General features: G+C 46.7%; 1 protein-coding gene across 3 annotated transcripts in view; it reads left to right on the forward strand.

The window, feature by feature from the left end:
• letm1 (leucine zipper-EF-hand containing transmembrane protein 1) overlaps nt 1-13,201 on the forward strand; it is a 36,146-nt gene extending 22,945 nt beyond the window's left edge. For 2 of the 3 annotated variants that reach the window (XM_024409486.2, XM_024409481.2), the window contains exons 5-13: nt 845-982; nt 2,114-2,317; nt 2,929-3,048; nt 3,353-3,484; nt 3,747-3,980; nt 5,930-6,064; nt 7,057-7,250; nt 11,810-11,966; nt 12,086-13,201. In XM_024409486.2, coding sequence (XP_024265254.1) covers nt 845-982; nt 2,114-2,317; nt 2,929-3,048; nt 3,353-3,484; nt 3,747-3,980; nt 5,930-6,064; nt 7,057-7,250; nt 11,810-11,966; nt 12,086-12,226 — 1,455 coding nt within the window. In that variant the 3' untranslated portion in view covers nt 12,227-13,201. The remainder of the gene's footprint in view (nt 1-844; nt 983-2,113; nt 2,318-2,928; nt 3,049-3,352; nt 3,485-3,746; nt 3,981-5,929; nt 6,065-7,056; nt 7,251-11,809; nt 11,967-12,085) is intronic. The other variant, XM_024409492.2, reaches the window with a different exon arrangement.
• The last annotated feature ends 6,239 nt before the right edge of the window (nt 13,202-19,440 follow it).

Here is a 19,440-nt window from a genome sequence, read left to right on the forward strand (position 1 = left end):
ACCTCACTGCCTTCAGAATGTATCCACCTCACTGCCTTCAGATTGTATCCACACCCCTGGACCTTTCTCCCACATTTGGTTGTTACAGCCTTTTTTAAATCGATTAAATGTAGATGTTGTGTCACTGGCCTACACACAATACGCCGTAATGCCAAAGTGGAATTATATTTTTTACTAATTAATTAAACATGAAAAGCTGAAATGTCTTGTGTCAAGTATTCAACCCCTTGGTTATGTCAAGCCTAAATAAGTTCAGGAGTAAAAATGTGCTTAACAAGTCACATAATAAGTTGCGTGGACTCAGTGTGCAATAATAGTGTTGAACATGATTTAATGACTACCTGATCTCTGTACCCCATGCATACAATTATCTGTAAGGTCCCTCAGTCTAGCAGGGAATTTCAAACAGATTCAAAGACCAGGGAGGTTTTCCAATGCCTCACAAAGAAGGGCAGCTATTGGTAGATGGGTAAACGTTTTAAAAGCAGACATTGAATATCCCTTTGAGCATGGTGAAGTTATTAATTACACTTCGGATGGTGTATCAATACACCCAGTCACTACAAAGATAGAGCTAAAGATATACCCGAGCCCAGGTGTGTCCCATTTCACTGACAACCCTCCCGGCTCCGCCCACCAACATCCTATTAAGGAAAAGAAGAGCAAAGAGAGAATTCGTCAAGACAAAGTGGGAGGGTCCTCACACCAGCCATAGCCTTCTTTAGGTTCCTCGCCACACCTCTGATCTCCCCTTTAATCTAGCCCTGCCGCTGACCTTAGCCCTCCCTTAGCCCTCGCTGACCTTATACCTCCCTGATCTAATGTGTGTGTGTGTGTGTTCCAGGAGGAGAGGCTGAAGACGGAGCTGCGTGTGAAGCTGGAGATGGCTAAATTCCTCCAGGACACTGTAGAGGAGATCGCACTGAGGAACAAGGTTGCCAAGGGAAACGTCACTGAGGAGTTCTCTACCTTCTTTCAGAAGGTACCATCCATCTATCGCTACAGTCAAAACGCCTCTGTCCCCCGTCTCCATAAAATCTGCCCCCTGTCTCTGTTTCTGCCCCCTGTCTCTGTTTCTGCCCCCTGTCTCTGTTTCTGCCCCCTGTCTCTGTCCCCCTGTCTCGGTCTCTGTCCCCCCTGTCTCGGTCTCTGCCCCCCTGTCTCGGTCTCTGCCCCCCCCGTCTCGGTCTCTGTCCCCCCCCCTGTCTCGGTCTCTGTCCCCCTCCCCCTGTCTCGGTCTCTGTCCCCCTCCCCCTGTCTCGGTCTCTGTCCCCCCCCCCTGTCTCGGTCTCTGTCCCCCTCCCCCTGTCTCGGTCTCTGTCCCCCTCCCCCTGTCTCGGTCTCTGTCCCCCTCCCCCTGTCTCGGTCTCTGTCCCCCTCCCCCTGTCTCGGTCTCTGTCCCCCTCCCCCTGTCTCGGTCTCTGTCCCCCTCCCCCTGTCTCGGTCTCTGTCCCCCTCCCCCTGTCTCGGTCTCTGTCCCCCTCCCCCCGTCCCTCTGTCCCCCTCCCCCTGTCTCGGTCTCTGTCCCCCTCCCCCTGTCTCGGTCTCTGTCCCCCTCCCCCTGTCTCGGTCTCTGTCCCCCTCCCCCGTCTCGGTCTCTGTTCCCCCTCCCCCCCCCGTCTCGGTCTCTGTTCCCCCTCCCCCGTCTCGGTCTCTGTTCCCCCTCCCCCCCGTCTCGGTCTCTGTTCCCCCTCCCCCCCCGTCTCGGTCTCTGTTCCCCCTCCCCCCGTCTCGGTCTCTGTTCCCCCTCCCCCGTCTCGGTCTCTGTTCCCCCCCCCTCGGTCTCTGTTCCCCCCCCCCGTCTCGGTTTCTGTCCCCCCCCGTCTCGGTTTCTGTCCCCCCCCGTCTCTGTCTCTGTCCCCCCCCGTCTCTGTCTCTGTCCCCCCTCTCTGTCTCTGCCCCCCCCGTCTCTGTCTTTGTGTCCCCCTCTCTGTCTCTGTGTCCCCCTCTGTCTCTGTGTCCCCCCTGTCTCTGTGTCCCCCCTGTCTCGGTCTCTGTCCCCCTCTGTCTCTCCCCCTGTGTCTCTGTTTCTGCCCCCTTGTTCCTCTGTCCCCAAATTTCTCCCTAACCTTCTCTGCCCCCTCCCCCTGTGTCTCGATCTCTTCCCCTTTAGATCCGTGACTCAGGGGAGCGTCCCAGTAATGAGCAGATCATCAGGTTCTCTAAGCTGTTTGAGGATGAGTTGACTCTGGACAATCTGACTCGTCCTCAGCTGGTTGCTCTGTGTCGTCTGTTGGAGCTACAGTCTATAGGAACCAACAACTTCCTTCGCTTTCAACTCATCATGAAGTTACGAGCCATCCGCGCAGACGACAAGGTCTGTAACCCCTGACCTCTAACCCCTGACCTTTAACCCCTAACCCTTTCAACTCATGAAGCTATGAGCCATCCGCTCTGACCTTTAACCCCTGAGCCTTCCAACGTATACTTTTTTATTGAACCTTTATTTAACTAGGCAAGTCAAAAAATAAGTGTGTCTGTGTGATCATGAAGCTACGAGCCATCCGTAATCCCTGACCTCTAGCTACGACCTTGGGCTCCCGAGTGGCGCAGCGGTCTAAGGCACTGCATCTAAGTGCTAGAAGCGTCACTACAGACCCTGGCTCGATTCCAGGCCATATCACAACTGGCTGTGATTGGGAGTCCCATAGGGCGACGCACAATTGGCCCAGAGTCGTCCTGGTTAGTTAGTTGGCTGGGGTAGGCCATCATTGTAAAATAAGAGTTTGTTCTTAACTGACTTGCCTAGTTAAATAAAGGTTAAATATAAATGAAAAGTAAAATATGAGCTATCTGTGGGGATGACAAGGTCAGACATTAGACACCCTGACCTTTTAACCCTAATCACTCACCTGAATGAAGAACATAAATAATCTGTCGTCCGTGTTGAATCAATACTACTGAATACTGTTCTGTCTGTCAGTACAGTTGATAGCTGAAGAGGGGGTGGACACTCTGAGTGTGAATGAGCTCCAGGCAGCCTGTCGAGTCAGAGGGATGAGAGCTCTGGGAGTCACAGAGGAGAGGCTGAGAGAACAGCTCCAGCAGGTAAAAACCACCCATATTATTATATATTAACATATCAGTGTCCTAATGGTGAAGAGACTGAGACAGCTAAACCTACTAAACACTTTAACCAGAAGACCTCTTCACTGTGATTAGATGTAACCTGGTAAACCACAAGACTTCTTCTTCACTGTGATTAGATGTAACCTGGTAAACCACAAGACTTCTTCTTCACTGTGATTAGATGTAACCTGGTAAACCACAAGACCTCTTCTTCACTGTGATTAGATGTAACCTGGGGTAGTGAGTTGGTGAGTAGTAAGCTGTGTGTGTTCCTCTTCTCCAGTGGTTGGAGCTGCACCTGAACCAGCACATCCCCACCTCACTCCTCCTCCTCTCCAGAGCCATGTTCCTCCCGGATACTCTCTCTCCTGCAGACCAGCTCAAGACCACCCTGCAGAATCTGCCTGACATAGTGGTATGTATGAGTATAGTTCCACCTGGAAATACTGGTACAAACTATTTTATAGGGTTGGTATACTACCGTGGAATCGAGGTGTAGCGCCCTCCATTTCACAGAGGCCCAGGGTTAGAGGCCCAGGGTCTCTGACGCGGTGTCGGGTTAGAGGTCAGGGTCTCTGACACGGTGTCGGGTTAGAGGTCAGGGTCTCTGACGCGGTGTCGGGTTAGAGGTCAGTTAGAGATTTATATGACTTGGTGGTGTCTCTCTCTCTCTCCAGGCTAAGGAGGCCCAGGTTAAGGTGGCTGAGATGGAGCTGTCCCAGGTGGACAACAAGACCAAGCTGGAAGCCACGCTGCAGGAGGAGGCAGCGATACGTCAGGATAACAAGGACCGAGAGATGGAGAGGCTGGCGGATGCAGCAGAGAGGACCGAATACTCCCTCACTAGTATGGACATGGCTGTACACTCAGAGACACTACGAGACACAGCGCCTGTCCTAGAGGGCATCAAGGTAACACACAGGCACCTGTCCTAGAGGGCATCAAGGTAACACGCAGACAAACACCTGTTCTAGAGGGCATCAAGGTAACACACAGGCACCTGTTCTAGAGGGCTTCAAGGTCTTCAGGTGATTTGAATAGATTTCAGCATAATCATATTTTATACTGAACAAAAATATTTTAAAAACATGTAAAGTGTTGGTCCCATGTTTCATGAGCTGAAATAAAAAGATCCCAGCCATTTTCCATACGCACAAAAAGCTGATTTCTTTCAAATGTTGTGCACAAATTTGTTTACATCCCAGTCTGTGAGCATTTCTACTTTGCCAAGATAATCTATCCACCTGACAGGTGTGGCATATCAAGAAGCTGATTAAACAGCATGATCATTACACAGGTGCACCTTGTGCTGGGGACAATAAAAGACCACTCTATAATGTGCTGTTTTGTCATACAACACAGTGCCACAGATGTCTCAAGTTTTGAGGCAGTGTGCAATTGGCATGCTGACTGCAGGATTGTCCACCAGAGCTGTTGCCAGATAATATAATATTCATTTCTCTACCATAAGCCACCTCCAACATCATTTTAGAGAATTTGGCAGTACGTCCAACCGGCCTCACAACCGCAGACTCCCTCTGCTGTTTCCTGAAGTCCACGATCATCTCCTTTGTTTTGTTGACGTTGAGTGTGAGGTTATTTTCCTGACACTACACTCCGAGGGCCCTCACCTCCCTGTAGGCTGTCTCGTTGTTGTTGGTAATCAAGCCTACCACTGTAGTGTCGTCTGCAAACTTGATGATTTGAGTTGTAGGCGTGCATGGCCACGCAGGTGAACAGGGAGTACAGGAGAGGGCTGAGAACGCACCCTTGTGGGGCCCCAGTGTTGAGGATTAGTGGGGTGGAGATGTTGTTACCCACCCTCACCACCTGGGGATTGGCCCGTCAGGAAGTCCAGGACCCAGTTGCACAGGGCTGGGTCGAGACCCAGGTCTCCATGTTGGCACGTCTGCCTCTGTTGGCACGTCTGCCTCTGCGTTGGCACGTCTGCCTCTGCGTTGGCACGTCTGCCTCTGCGTTGGCACGTCTGCCTCTGCGGTGATCGTTTTCCTGTCTGTCTGTCCAGGTTAGAGACAGTTGGCTCTCCTCCCATCCATTCTTGTCCTCCTCGCACCTCCACCCTCCCCTACACTAGTACACCTCCACCCTCCCCTACACTAGTACACTTCCACCCTCCCCTACGCTAGTACACCTCCACCCTCCCCTACGCTAGTACACCTCCACCCTCCCCTACGCTAGTACACCTCCACCCTCCCCTACGCTAGTACACCTCCACCCTCCCCTACGCTAGTACTAATGACACCAGGCAGGATGGGTCCCTGGACTCATGATGCTTATGACAAGTCCTGACTCTGCCACGAGGCAACCGAGATTCATCAGACCAGGTGATGTTTTTCCACTCCTCAGTTGTCCAGTGTTGGTGGTCGCGTACCCACTGGAGACACTTCTTGTTGTTAGCTGAGTGGAACCCGGTGTGGTCGTCTGATGCCCAACCATGACAAGGATCGACGAGTTGTGTGTTCAGAGATGCTGTTCTCCTTGGTCCTCTATCATCATCGTTTCCCCCACAGGACTGCCGTTGACTGTTTGTCACACCGTTCTATGTATACCCTAGACAAGGTTGTGTGTGAAAAGCCCAAGAGGCTGGCTGTTTGAGTCGCTTTGGTCAGTCATTTTGCCCATTCTAACTTTCATTGGAACAGTAACTGAATGCCTTCATGCCCGTCTGCCTGCTTTATATAGCAAGACACGGCCACGTGACTCACTGTCAGTAGGGGTGAACGGGGTGTGTTACCTAATAAACTGGTCACTGAGTGTCTGTTGTCCTGTTCCAAACTGTATAATAGTATATATTGTCCTGTACCCTGCTGTATAATCTAGTATATATTGTCCCCTACAGGGAGAGGAGATCACTAAGGAAGAGATAGACATGTTGAGTGATGCATGTACCCAGCTGAAGGAACAGAAGAAGTTACTCACTCTGGAAAAGGAGGAGCTAGAGGACCTGAAAGATGACGTGCAGGAGTACAGCGAGGTAAGGTGTGATCTCATCACTACTGACGGGGGGTCGGGTGTGATCTCATCACTACTGACGGGGTCGGGTGGGATCTCATCACTACTGACGGGGGTCGGGTGGGATCTCATCACTACTGACGGGGTCGGGTGGGATCTCATCACTACTGACGGGGGTCGGGTGGGATCTCATCACTACTGACGGGGGTCGGGTGGGATCTCATCACTACTGACGGGGTCGGGTGGGATCTCATCACTACTGACGGGGTCGGGTGGGATCTCGTCACTACTGACGGGGTCGGGTGGGATCTCGTCACTACTGACGGGGTCGGGTGGGATCTCGTCACTACTGACGGGGGTCGGGTGGGATCTCGTCACTACTGACGGGGGTCGGGTGGGATCTCGTCACTACTGACGGGGGGGTCGGGTGGGATCTCGTCACTACTGACGGGGGGTCGGGTGGGATCTCGTCACTACTGACGGGGGGTCGGGTGGGATCTCGTCACTACTGACGGGGTCGGGTGGGATCTCGTCACTACTGACGGGGGGTCGGGTGGGATCTCGTCACTACTGACGGGGGTCGGGTGGGATCTCGTCACTACTGACGGGGGGTCGGGTGGGATCTCGTCACTACTGACGGGGGGTCGGGTGGGATCTCGTCACTACTGACGGGGGGTCGGGTGGGATCTCGTCACTACTGACGGGGGGTCGGGTGGGATCTCGTCACTACTGACGGGGGGTCGGGTGGGATCTCGTCACTACTGACGGGGGGTCGGGTGGGATCTCGTCACTACTGACGGGGGGTCGGGTGGGATCTCGTCACTACTGACGGGGGGTCGGGTGGGATCTCGTCACTACTGACGGGGGTCGGGGGGGATCTCGTCACTACTGACGGGGGGTCGGGGGATCTCGTCACTACTGACGGGGGGGTCGGGTGGGATCTCGTCACTACTGACGGGGGGGTCGGGTGGGATCTCGTCACTACTGACAGGGGATGTGTGTGTTTTTGTCCAGGACCTAAAGGAGATAAAGAAGGAGTTATCTAAGACTGGCCAGGAGAAGGCCGTGCAGGAGAGTAAGGCCTCTCAGCGGCTTTCTAAGAGGGTCAACAGGATGATCAGTAGGATAGGCAAGATCATCACAGAGCTGGAGCAGGACAAGGTGGTCCTCGACGGACAGATGGACAGACCATCCACTCCTCCTATTGGGTAAGAAATCAGCAATGTCATCATAGAACCACTCTGTTCGATCAGACTGGAACAGGATATGGACGTCATGTGACCGGTGTTAATGTATAGTTAGGTAGCATTTGGAGTAATGGGTTAGGAGTCTTATTCACATGCTGAAATGTGTTCGCTCTTGCTAAAAACACATGCCTCCAAAGAAATATCACTTAATATGCCTTCAACAAAAACTAGGCTAGTTTGAAAATTGAAGAATGTTCATTTGACATTTGATGGAGAATGGATGATCATCATAGTGGTTGTTGACAGTTTGTCTGGGTGACAGGGTTGTTGACGGTGTGTCAGATTATTGCAATCCATGTTAACAGAACATGCAAGTCGAGGATGCAACAATGTGTAAAGCAATGAGTCTGATGCAACAGATCAGAACCTTTTAGTTTAAAATGTTGATAAACCATTTTTTCTTCTTAGTATAAACGCAGCAATACGCACATGGCAGTAGGATACGCGCCAACACTGTTGTCAAAAGCCAGCGATTTCATGTGAAGGGGATGAAAATATCAGTTAGAAAGAGGGGAGATCTAATATGCAACAACTAGCATGAGATGCTCATAGCTGGTTCTCTAGGTTTCTTCCTATGTTTTGGCCTTTCTAGGGAGTTTTTCCTAGCCACCGTGCTTCTACACCTGTATTGTTTGGGGTTTTAGGCGGGATTTCTGTACAGCACTTTGATATATCAGCTGATGTAAGAAGGGCTATGTAAATACATTTGATTTAATATGACTAGAATTACCATTAACTAGCACGGGATGCTAATATGACTAGGATTATCAACAACTAGCATGCGTTTCTAATATGACTAGGATTATCAACAACTAGCATGGGATGCTAATATGACTAGGATTATCATCCATTAGCATGGAGTGCTAATATGACTAGGATTATCAACAACTAGCATGGGATGCTAATATGACTAGGATTATCATCAACTAGCATGGGATGCTAATATGACTAGGATTATCATCCATTAGCATGGAGTGCTAATATGACTAGGATTATCATCAACTAGCATGGGTTGCTAATATGACTAGGATTATCATCAACTAGCATGAGATGCTAATATGACTGGGATTATCATCAACTAGCATGGGATGCTAATATGATGCCTTGTGTGCCCTGTGTCGTTTTCATTTTGTTTGTACAGCTTGCTTGGCCCATTGTGTCCAGTCACTCTGGTTCACACTGACCGACCGTGTGCAATGCCATAATCATCCAATCTTTATCCTTCTCTGTCGCGGATGCCATAGTTGCCCATAGTTTGAAGATGTAATCCGGAGACAGAAGTTTTATAAAACAGCCTTGTTCTCTTTTCCACCCCCTTCTGCATTTGTAATCAATCGGCAGAATTCTATTTATCTCCTTATCATACTCTGCTTCAACCAGGCATTTATGGTCAACTTCTTCCGCGACAACAACGCTATTGATCGTCGTTTCTTCCCAATCGCTGTCATCGGAAGATGGTTCAATGAAAATGCTTTTACCTAAGTCAGGGATTTCCTCATCGTCTGAATAATGTTCAGTTGGAGAGAGTCAGCGTGGCACGATCATCCTCCAGGAAGTAGTCCATCACAACCTTTTGTCCCTCTGATCTTTGTCGACAGCGTCTGATAAATTCAGGGCAGCATTGTTGAGAGCAGTAGCATCACTTTGCATTTCTCCACAGTTACATCCACGTTACATCTTTCAAAAAAGCTGCGGTAGCAAGTATCGACACTTACTGAGAACAGCTCATGTTATAGACAGAAGTATGTTACATGGCAGACCAATCCGAACTCATGTCTCGGTATGTCCATCCATTATCTCAGCTAATCATGGCTTGCGGGAAAGTTCCTGTCTAAACCAACCAGGCTCGTAACTTAACAATTGTATTCGTATTTACATATGACATACAAGTTTGTTATTAAGGCACTTGACAGTCACATGTCCCAGAAGGCATTTCTGCAACAAACAAACAAAAAGTTAATATGCCTCTCCTGTGAAGTAGTGACATTATACCTTACTGAAACGAGTCACAAATAAGTTACATAACGAATATACACACACCAATTTAATTCTGTTCAATTATGCACATTAACCTAGAGACTAATAAGCATGACAGGTCAAATGTATTTACATCAATGACGAGACTAAATAATAATGTTTTATTCCCTTACTTGACAATTGGCCAGTGCAGATTTTATCGGCTTTCCTAAAAAAAAAAAATATCGTCCAAAAGCCGGCTAATACCGGCTAAATGAAACCCTGCTTGGTGGCACAGTTTACTGTTCCATCTGAGCAGGGCGCTCTGCCCTCAGCAGTTGTGCCTGGTTCAATCCGATGGAACAGGTCCATTCATTCACTGTGGTGGGGCTTTATACTGGCCTCCATTCACTGGGGTGGGGCTTTATACTGGCCTCCATTCACTGGGGTGGGGCTTTATACTGGCCTCCATTCACTGGGGTGGGGCTTTATACTGGCCTCCATTCACTGGGGTGGGGCTTTATACTGGCCTCCATTCACTGGGGTGGGGCTTTATACTGGCCTCCATTCACTGGGGTGGGGCTTTATACTGGCCTCCATTCACTGGGGTGGGGCTTTATACTGGCCTCCATTCACTGGGGTGGGGCTTTATACTGGTCTCCATTCACTGGGGTGGGGCTTTATACTGACCTCCATTCACTGGGGTGGGGCTTTATACTAGATTATGTTAGAGAGCTCTTCATAATAGCAGCTCCTGTGACAGCATGGGCAGCGCCATTAAGGGCTGTCTCCATTTTAAAATGGTGTATTTCCTTTAAGGAGAAGCATGGGGTCTTTTAGTACGTCTCTGTTCTTTGACCTTTTAAAGTCATTCTTCATTTGGAATGGCAAACGTGCATCATCACTATGTTGTTATTGAATGGTGTCTGTTCTAATGTAGACTTCCTGAGAAGCCAGTCTGGGTTAGAGTTAAACCTAACCCTTATTCATCAGTATGGTATCTGTTCTAATGTAGACTTCCTGAGAAGCCAGTCTGGGTTAGAGTTAAACCTAACCCTTATTCATCAGTATGGTGTCTGTTCTAATGTAGACTTCCTGAGAAGCCAGTCTGGGTTAGAGTTAAACCTAACCCTTATTCATCAGTATGGTATCTGTTCTAATGTAGACTTCCTGAGAAGCCAGTCTGGGTTAGAGTTAAACCTAACCCTTATTTAAACAAGCAGACAGACTAACAATAGTTTTACCATTCTGACACTGAGGCCTTTCCAAAACAATCAAAACAAGAAATCTTGATAATTTTGTAGGATCAGATGCTAACACATTTAAATTGTTCTTACTATTCTGATTATTCATTGAGAAATATGGAGTTGCTAAAAGTTAAGCTAAATGTTGGTAAAAGCTGCGACCTCATTTATCTACGGCTTGTCAGACGTTAACAATGTGTTTTGAGTTTCAACCATTTAGTTCATCAAACTACACTGGAAAGGCTTCATTTGCAATGACACCCGCCCCTTTAAGAGCGACCTGCAAATCTGCTCCCCAAATAATCTGGATCTTTTTTTTTAGCTCTGGTAAAATGTTTTAGTTTTGAACAGTTTGGTCTACAGAGGAGTGGTTTTCTGTATTGTAAAGGTGCAACCATGGACACGAAGCCACTCTGTTTGTTTCTAGAGCAGAGGCTGTGGTATAGCTAAGCCCAGAGCCATATATTAAGAAATAAATGACTAAACCCTATCAGACTTAGTTGTGCTAACTGTTTTTATAGACAAAAGTCAAATGATACAAATGACTTTGCTGGTGATGCGCACCCTTCAGGTGATACATGTAACAACAGCCTGAGCACACTGGACTGGAACCAACTATACAGATGGAACCATGTGTAACCATTGAATGTGTTATCTGACCAACTCTAGTGCTCCCAAGTCAACTTTACATGTTTATAAGTGAGGGTTCAAAAAATTAGTCAAGATTAGGAAAAGTTTTGCAGCACACCTGACAGTTCCTCAAGCAGCACACCTCAAATTAAATTTTACTGGTCACATACACATGTTTAGCAGATGTTATTGTGGGTGTAGTGAAATGCTTGTGTTTCTAGCTCTAACATTGCAGTAAAATCTTAACAATTTTACAACAATACACACCAATCTAAAGTAAAGGAATGTGTGCTGCACCGGTTGAGAACCACTAGTATAGTCCATATGTCATTTAAACTGTTTCTATATAGTGACTATAGCGTAATACACCTCAACATGATTTATTAAGGGTACTGCTTTTTTTATTCACAATAATGATAACTCTCATTTCCTATATTAAAGATCACAATCATTTTCTAGATATGATTTTTCGCAAAAGATGCAATTCCTAGGAAAGGCTTTTTAATATTTTTTAATTTTAGCTTGTTCTTCATTGCACTTCACTGATAAAATATTCCCTAAAATGTCATTTGGTTTGATCTGATTGGTGTGCTCTGATCTGGTACTTTTCATCCTGCATGGCAACAGCGTTGGCTCCTCCTCCCCCACCATGTGACCTGTGTGAGCCAGTAACATGCCTCCTGTATGTAGCCTTCTGTTTACCTTTAGGGAGAACCTGATCAGTATCAACGAGCTCATCACTGTCATGAGGCAGATCCAGAACATTCCAGAGCACAAGCTGCAGAGCATCGCTGACGCTCTCGATGACAACAAGGACGGGAAGATCGACATTGATGATGTCATCAAGGTATGTGTTGGGACCTCTGGCTGTGTCTTCTCAGCCAATAAGCTGAATGAAAGACAGACAGGTGGTGACAATAAATGAACGCTAACCCAATGTGTGTCTCGTTGTGTGTGTTATTCTAGTTGGTGGAGTTGATTGACAAGGAGGACATTGACATCAACACCAGCCAGGTAGCAGAAATCATGGTGATGCTGCAGAAGGAGGAGAAGCTGCAAGAGAAGGAGAAGGCCCAGAAGGAGCAGGCTGCTAAGTTAAATAACTAGCCCACAGAAGAGGCTCTGCTTGGGGGAGGAAACCGCCTCCGAGATGACATAACTGGAGTTCATCTCTGGACCCCAGACCTCCGTATACCCTGACCAGTCGACCGGCACCATGAGCTACCACCCACCCACTCTAAACAGTTTCTTCCAATAGAATTAGAGGCTGACCTTTTGTTCAGAAATTTGTTTCAGAAAGGCGTTTGTGCCCTTATGAACATTATTTCAACTTATCCCAAAGTACCCAAAAATTATACTCAAACAACATAGTCTTAGAAACAAATGATGTTTCTGGGACCCAAGCTAGCTATCTAATGGTAGTACTGGGACCCAAGCTATCTCATGGTAGTACTTGGTTAGATATGCTTTATCTCAGCCATGTGTGAAACTCATTCCAAGGTGGGGCGGGTGTCTGGGTTTCCGCTCCACACTTGTACTATTTAATAAGGAACTCCCCTCACCTGGGTGTCGAGGTCTTAATTGAAAGGAAAAACCAAAAACCAAAAACCTGCAGACACTCAACCTTACGTGGAATGAGTTTGACACCCCTGATCTAGGCCTTCAACAGGTACGTAATAAGGCCGAGGCAACAATGATATGATATAACAAGGTCTCCTATCTCACAGCTACAGTTTACAAAACATTAAGGACACCATCCTGATATGGCATTCCACCCCCTTTAGCTCTCAGAACAGCCTCAATTTGGCACGGCATGGACTATACAAGGTGTCCAAAGCTTTCCACAGGGATGCTGGCCGTTGTTGACTCCAATGCTTCCCACAATTGTGTCAATTCGTCTGCATGTCCTTTGGGTGGTGGACCAATCTTGATACACGCGTGAAACTCAGCAGTGTTGCGGTTCTTGACACAAACCGGTGCTTCTGCCACCTACTGCCATACCCCGTTCAAAGACACCTACTACCATACCCCGTTCAAAGACACCTACTACCATACCCCGTTCAAAGACACCTACTACCATACCCCGTTCAAAGACGCCTACTACCATACCCCGTTCAAAGACGCCTACTACCATACCCCGTTCAAAGACGCCTACTACCATACCCCGTTCAAAGACGCCTACTACCATACCCCGTTCAAAGACGCCTACTACCACACCCCGTTCAAAGACGCCTACTACCACACCCCGTTCAAAGACGCCTACTACCACACCCCGTTCAAAGACGCCTACTACCACACCCCGTTCAAAGACGCCTACTACCATACCCCGTTCAAAGACGCCTACTACCATACCCCGTTCAAAGACGCCTACTACCATACCCCGTTCAAAGACGCCTACTACCACACCCCGTTCAAAGACGCCTACTACCACACCCCGTTCAAAGACGCCTACTACCACACCCCGTTCAAAGACGCCTACTACCACACCCCGTTCAAAGACGCCTACTACCACACCCCGTTCAAAGGCGCCTACTACCACACCCCGTTCAAAGGCGCCTACTACCACACCCCGTTCAAAGGCGCCTACTACCACACCCCGTTCAAAGGCGCCTACTACCACACGCCGTTCAAAGGCGCTTAAAGATTTTGTCTTGCCCATTCACCCTCTGAATGGCACACACATACATAAGGCTTAAAAGTCCTTCTTAAACCCCATCTCCTCCCCTTCATCTACACTGATTGAAGTGGATTTAACAAGTGACATCAATAAGGGATCATAGCTTTCACTTGGTCAGTCTGTCATGGAAAGAGCAGGTGTTCCTAATGTTTTGAACATTCAGTGTATATAGCCATACTTTACAACCTGTATAATGGCTCTGGTTTGAGATGAACCAGATTGCCTTCTATTCATTCAACCATCAAAGGAATGATTCGTTCTTCAAGATCACTCCTCGACTCCTCGACCACTCAGCCCAATTTGTTTTTGATTGAACTTTATTTCTGGTTTTTTTTAGCTCCTGATGTCAATACGTGTTAACTGAGTTGTTGCTATTTATTGTGTTGAATGTAACATAAAGATGTAGGTAATGCATTCTAGAGGCTTTAGGGTTCGTCACCAAAGGGACCCCATTACTACTTATAGGATCCCTAGGAGTTTATGACCTGTCAAAGTTCTACTGTAGACTATACCTGATGTTAGGAGAGACAGACCTGCCCGGTCTCTCTATTTGACCAGAACCTTATCATTTTCAAACCCATTCTAACTGACTAAAGAAGCAATCAAATGTAATGAAATCAATAATTGGTTGTGTTGAGCTGCATGGAGCACAGGGTGAGTCTGACCAATCAGCATCTTGGCCTTGAATAGAACCAGACATTACGGATACTGTCAAAGATGTATTGTTGTTTTTGATGAATATATAATGTTCTGCCCACTTTGACTTGAGTACTTGACTTTGTCTGTTACTAAATCCACGGAGGTGTGTATAGAGTTAGTTTGGTTGAGTTGTATTGGACATCAGAAGGTATGTCTGTCTGATACATGTTGATTTCAGAACCTTCCTTATTTCTGAGCTCTAGGCAGAGAAGTGTACGAGCCTGTTGCTGGTTCGGAGGGCTAGGGTGAGAAGGATATTGAGATATTACCTTTAATCCATTCCTGGAATACATTGGGGTTTGCTGTGACGCTGGAGGGTTGGCTGTCGTCTGATATATGATCAGCTCACACTAGGAATGGGCGGTATCCATATTTTCATATCAGACCGTCCTCTTATCCCGGGATTTACAGTATTACCGGTTTAGTACACGAGTGGGCACCAAAAAATCCCATTGGGCGTCTTATTAGTAGAATGCTAACAAAATTAGCACAAGTAATGGCATGGAGGCTGCTACCTAAATATGCTAACGAGCGCAGACAAAAATAAGTTAATTGCAAAGACAGGCAGTCCAGCGCATAAAATTCTACGTATATAGGTAGGCACTACTGAATGTCATTTTTGGTGAGTTTGTACATTTACAAGTGCATGTGAACGAGAGACATTGTGCAAATGAACAGTACTGACTCTGGAGCACCATGTCTACATGCTGTGTCTGTGTGGAGTCTGGAGTCGCTAGGGCAACGGGCCTGCCTGCTCTGCTTAGAAGGTGGGGGCGGAGCAGAGGAGAGGAGAAAAAATGAAAGGGAATCAAGAGAGGGCAGTGGCAGCTGTACAGAACTGATCCAAAGGGCTTTGACGACTTAATCATGGCAGAAAGCGAACACAATATGATGCCCCCCTTACCTTATTAATTTAGCCACTTAGATAGCTAGCAAGTTAATTCAGCATTTTTCAATCAGGAAAAATAGAAAATGCATTAGAAGTATCTTTCTGAGTTTTGTAAACACATTCCTAAAATGCTTCTTATTGTCATTTCTGCTCGGCATCAGACTAATTTTGTGCTTCAGTTGCACTTCTAAACTCATAATTCAGGACCAGGCCTACTATCAGCAGGCAGCGCTCTGACTGACACCTTCTATCAGCAGGCAGCGCTCTGACTGACACCTTCTATCAGCAGGCAGCGCTCTGACTGACACCTTCTATCAGCAGGCAGCGCTCTGACTGACACCTTCTATCAGCAGGCAGCGCTCTGACTGACACCTTCTATCAGCAGGCAGCGCTCTGACTGACACCTTCTATCAGCAGGCAGCGCTCTGACTGACACCTTCTATCAGCAGGCAGCGCTCTGACTGACACCTTCTATCAGCAGGCAGCGCTCTGACTGACACCTTCTATCAGCAGGCAGCGCTCTGACTGACACCTTCTATCAGCAGGCAGCGCTCTGACTGACACCTTCTATCAGCAGGCAGCGCTCTGACTGATACCTTCTATCAGCAGGCAGCGCTCTGACTGATACCTTCTATCAGCAGGCAGCGCTCTGACTGATATGGAGCTACTTTTCGTTCTACTTTTCTCGGTGTAGCCAGACTATTTTTCTCCTGTTGAATGCAAGTTTAACTTAAAGCAAAACATTAGGAAATGTAGCTGCCTACATTCTTCCTATGGTAGGCCTAAACATTAGAAATGTTGGCCATGCATCGTTTTTGCAAAAAATACTTTGCTTTTCATTGTAGGTTCATTTACTTTTGTGGCTGTCAGACAAATATCATTACACTTGTGTTGTCATCTGATGAAAATGAAGCTGTTTTCGGCCTGATGTGTTGCACTGATGTATTTTCTGTGAAGGAAAACTATAGTTGCACGGTCCTGATCACCATATTGAAGCAACAAAGACTTTGGATATAAAACGCGACCCCTGTCAATACACAGCTGGACTCACCTGCTCCCGCTTTCTCACGTTGTGCTGTTTACAAACAAACACGTGACTGGGTCAGCTGTTCTGGGGGACTATGGTAACTTCATAATGTGACTGGGTCAGCTGTTCTGGGGGACTATGGTAAGCTTCATAATGTAAAATAATGTGACTGGGTCAGCTGTTCTGGGGGACTATGGTAACTTCATAATGTGACTGGGTCAGCTGTTCTGGGGGACTATGGTAAGCTTCATAATGTAAAATGTGAGAGATGAAATGAAGAATGCAATCTGCTTTATCTCTTAATGTATTGCACAAGTTGACTACAGTTATTTACTTTAAAACAATCTACAAATATTAAAATATATTGGAATAACTTCAAAGAAATAGTTTCAGATATGATGTATACGGTATACCGCCAAAGCCTAGTTCAGGAGGAGTCTTCAACCACTAGTGAAGAGGAGTCTTCAACCACTTGAGGACAGAGGAAGGTGTAGAGGAGGAGTCAATTGCACACAAGGTCCAACCAAAATTTGACTTATGCTTTTAACCCAACTCCTCTGGAAGAGACACATTCTATATACAGGTATTGGAGAGGTGCAGGGGCTACACTGTGCGTCCAGGGAGCTGTTGTTGTGGGGGGTTAAGTGCCTTGCTCAAGGGCACAATGGCAGGTAATGGCATCTAGAATTTGATACCAGCAACCTTCCAGCTGACTTCCCGACAGATTCTTCTGGTCGGTCCGGGATTGAAACTGGCAACCCTCCGGCTGCTGACTGGCCTCTAACCGCAAGGGGGAAATTATTTCATGGAGTTTGTAATTGCACTCTAGTCTATTAGTCTAATAATCAAATCCATGTTTGTTGTCCATGTGGACTCAGGGCGTATCTGACTGTGTACCCTGGTTCTGCGATACTAGAGAAGACAATATTTGAAGCAATAAGTCATAGTTTTTATTGGAGAAAAATTAAGTGTACGATATGCTTTTTTTTGAGAGTGAGCGTACATTGTAATAGCTAATTTATCATCTGATGAAATGCTATTTTAGTGGATAGTGTTTCAGATTGGGATTGTTTTTAAAGTTGAAGTCATCTGCACATCTAGAGGCTGGTGGGCAGCATGTAAGGGTGAATAACTATCCAGCCTGACTGGCAGCATGTTAGGGTGAGTAACTATCCATCCCGACTGGCAGCATGTTAGGGTGAGTAACTATCTGGCAGCATGTTAGGGTGAGTAACTATCCTGACTGGCAGCATGTTAGGGTGAGTGACTATCCATCCCGACTGGCAGCATGTTAGGGTGAGTAACTATCTATCCTGACTTGCAGCATGTTAGGGTGAGTAACTATCCATCCTGACTGGCAGCATGTTAGGGTGAGTGACTATCCATCCCGACTGGCAGCATGCTAGGGTGAGTAACTATCTGGCAGCATGTTGGGGTGAGTAACTATCTGGCAGCATGTTGGGGTGAGTAACTATCTGGCAGCATGTTAGGGTGAGTAGCTATCCATCCTGACTGGCAGCATGTTAGGGTGAGTAACTTTCTATCCTGACTTGCAGCATGTTAGGGTGAGTGACTATCCATCCCGACTGGCAGCATGTTAGGGTGAGTAACTATCTGGCAGCATGTTGGGGTGAGTAACTATCTGGCAGCATGTTAGGGTGAGTAGCTATCCATCCTGACTGGCAGCATGTTAGGGTGAATAACTATATATCCTGACTTGCAGCATGTTAGGGTGAGTAACTATCCATCCTGACTTGCAGCATGTTAGGGTGAGTGACTATCCATCCCGACTGGCAGCATGTTGGGGTGAGTAACTATCTGGCAGCATGTTGGGGTGAGTAACTATCTGGCAGCATGTTGGGGTGAGTAACTATCTGGCAGCATGTTAGGGTGAGTAACTATCTGGCAGCATGTTAGGGTGAGTAACTATCTATCCTGACTGGCAGCATGTTAGGGTGAGTAACTATCTGGCAGCATGTTGGGGTGAGTAACTATCTGGCAGCATGTTGGGGTGAGTAACTATCTGGCAGCATGTTGGGGCGAGTAACTATCTGGCAGCATGTTGGGGTGAGTAACTATCTGGCAGCATGTTGGGGTGAGTAACTATCTGGCAGCATGTTGGGGTGAGTAACTATCTGGCAGCATGTTGGGGTGAGTAACTATCCATCCTGACTGGCAGCAGGTTAGCAGTAACCTATAGTAACCTATAAATTGTATAGCTTCAGTTTGGCAGTATGATGGAGGAGGACCGGGACAACAGATAGAACTGACTCCAATCTAAGTTCTAGAAAAGAATTCTGTAATAGTTCTATTGAAGTCTGTTCTACACTTCTATCTATACTGTAGAAGGCTAGTTACTAGAGCTCGGTTCGTATCATATATGATATTATGCACTGCTATTGTTTTGTGTTTTTAATGACCATCGCACCAAACTGATTAGAGGATTAAATTAGGTTTGAGAGGCAAGACGTTGCAGTATAATGACATTCACTACTTAAAATGTTAATGAAAATAAATCCAATGTTCTTAATAACCTGTGCTTATATTGAAGATATTGTATAATTCTGTTTATTTAATGTTTATTTAATCAAACTGAAAAGTTGAATAACATTTTGAACATGATTCAGATGACTTGGTAGCGATAGTTTACTTCAACATTAGTCCAAATCAGAGCTTTTTTGTCATAAATCAAATCTGTATGTAAATAATTAACTTTTACATAAAATGGCACAAGTGTTTGAATAAACTTTGGTTGATCCTGAATGATTTTTTTATTTTTTTTTCTCATGAAAGAGTCATGGAATGATCGTTCACAATGCTTATACAATAACCCTAACCACCCCTACCCCCAACCATAACCTTAACCCCCAACTCCAACCATAACCTTAACCACCCCAACCTTAACCCCAACCATAACCTTAACCACCCCAACCTTAACCCCTAACCCTCCTGCCTTACCAGCAGTTGTGGAAAAATAACTAAATTGTCTTACTTGAGGAAAGTAGAGAAGTACTTTTGGGTGTCAGGGA

The sequence above is a fragment of the Oncorhynchus tshawytscha genome, linkage group LG08 (assembly GCF_018296145.1).
Source record: "Oncorhynchus tshawytscha isolate Ot180627B linkage group LG08, Otsh_v2.0, whole genome shotgun sequence".
NCBI lineage: Eukaryota > Metazoa > Chordata > Actinopteri > Salmoniformes > Salmonidae > Oncorhynchus > Oncorhynchus tshawytscha.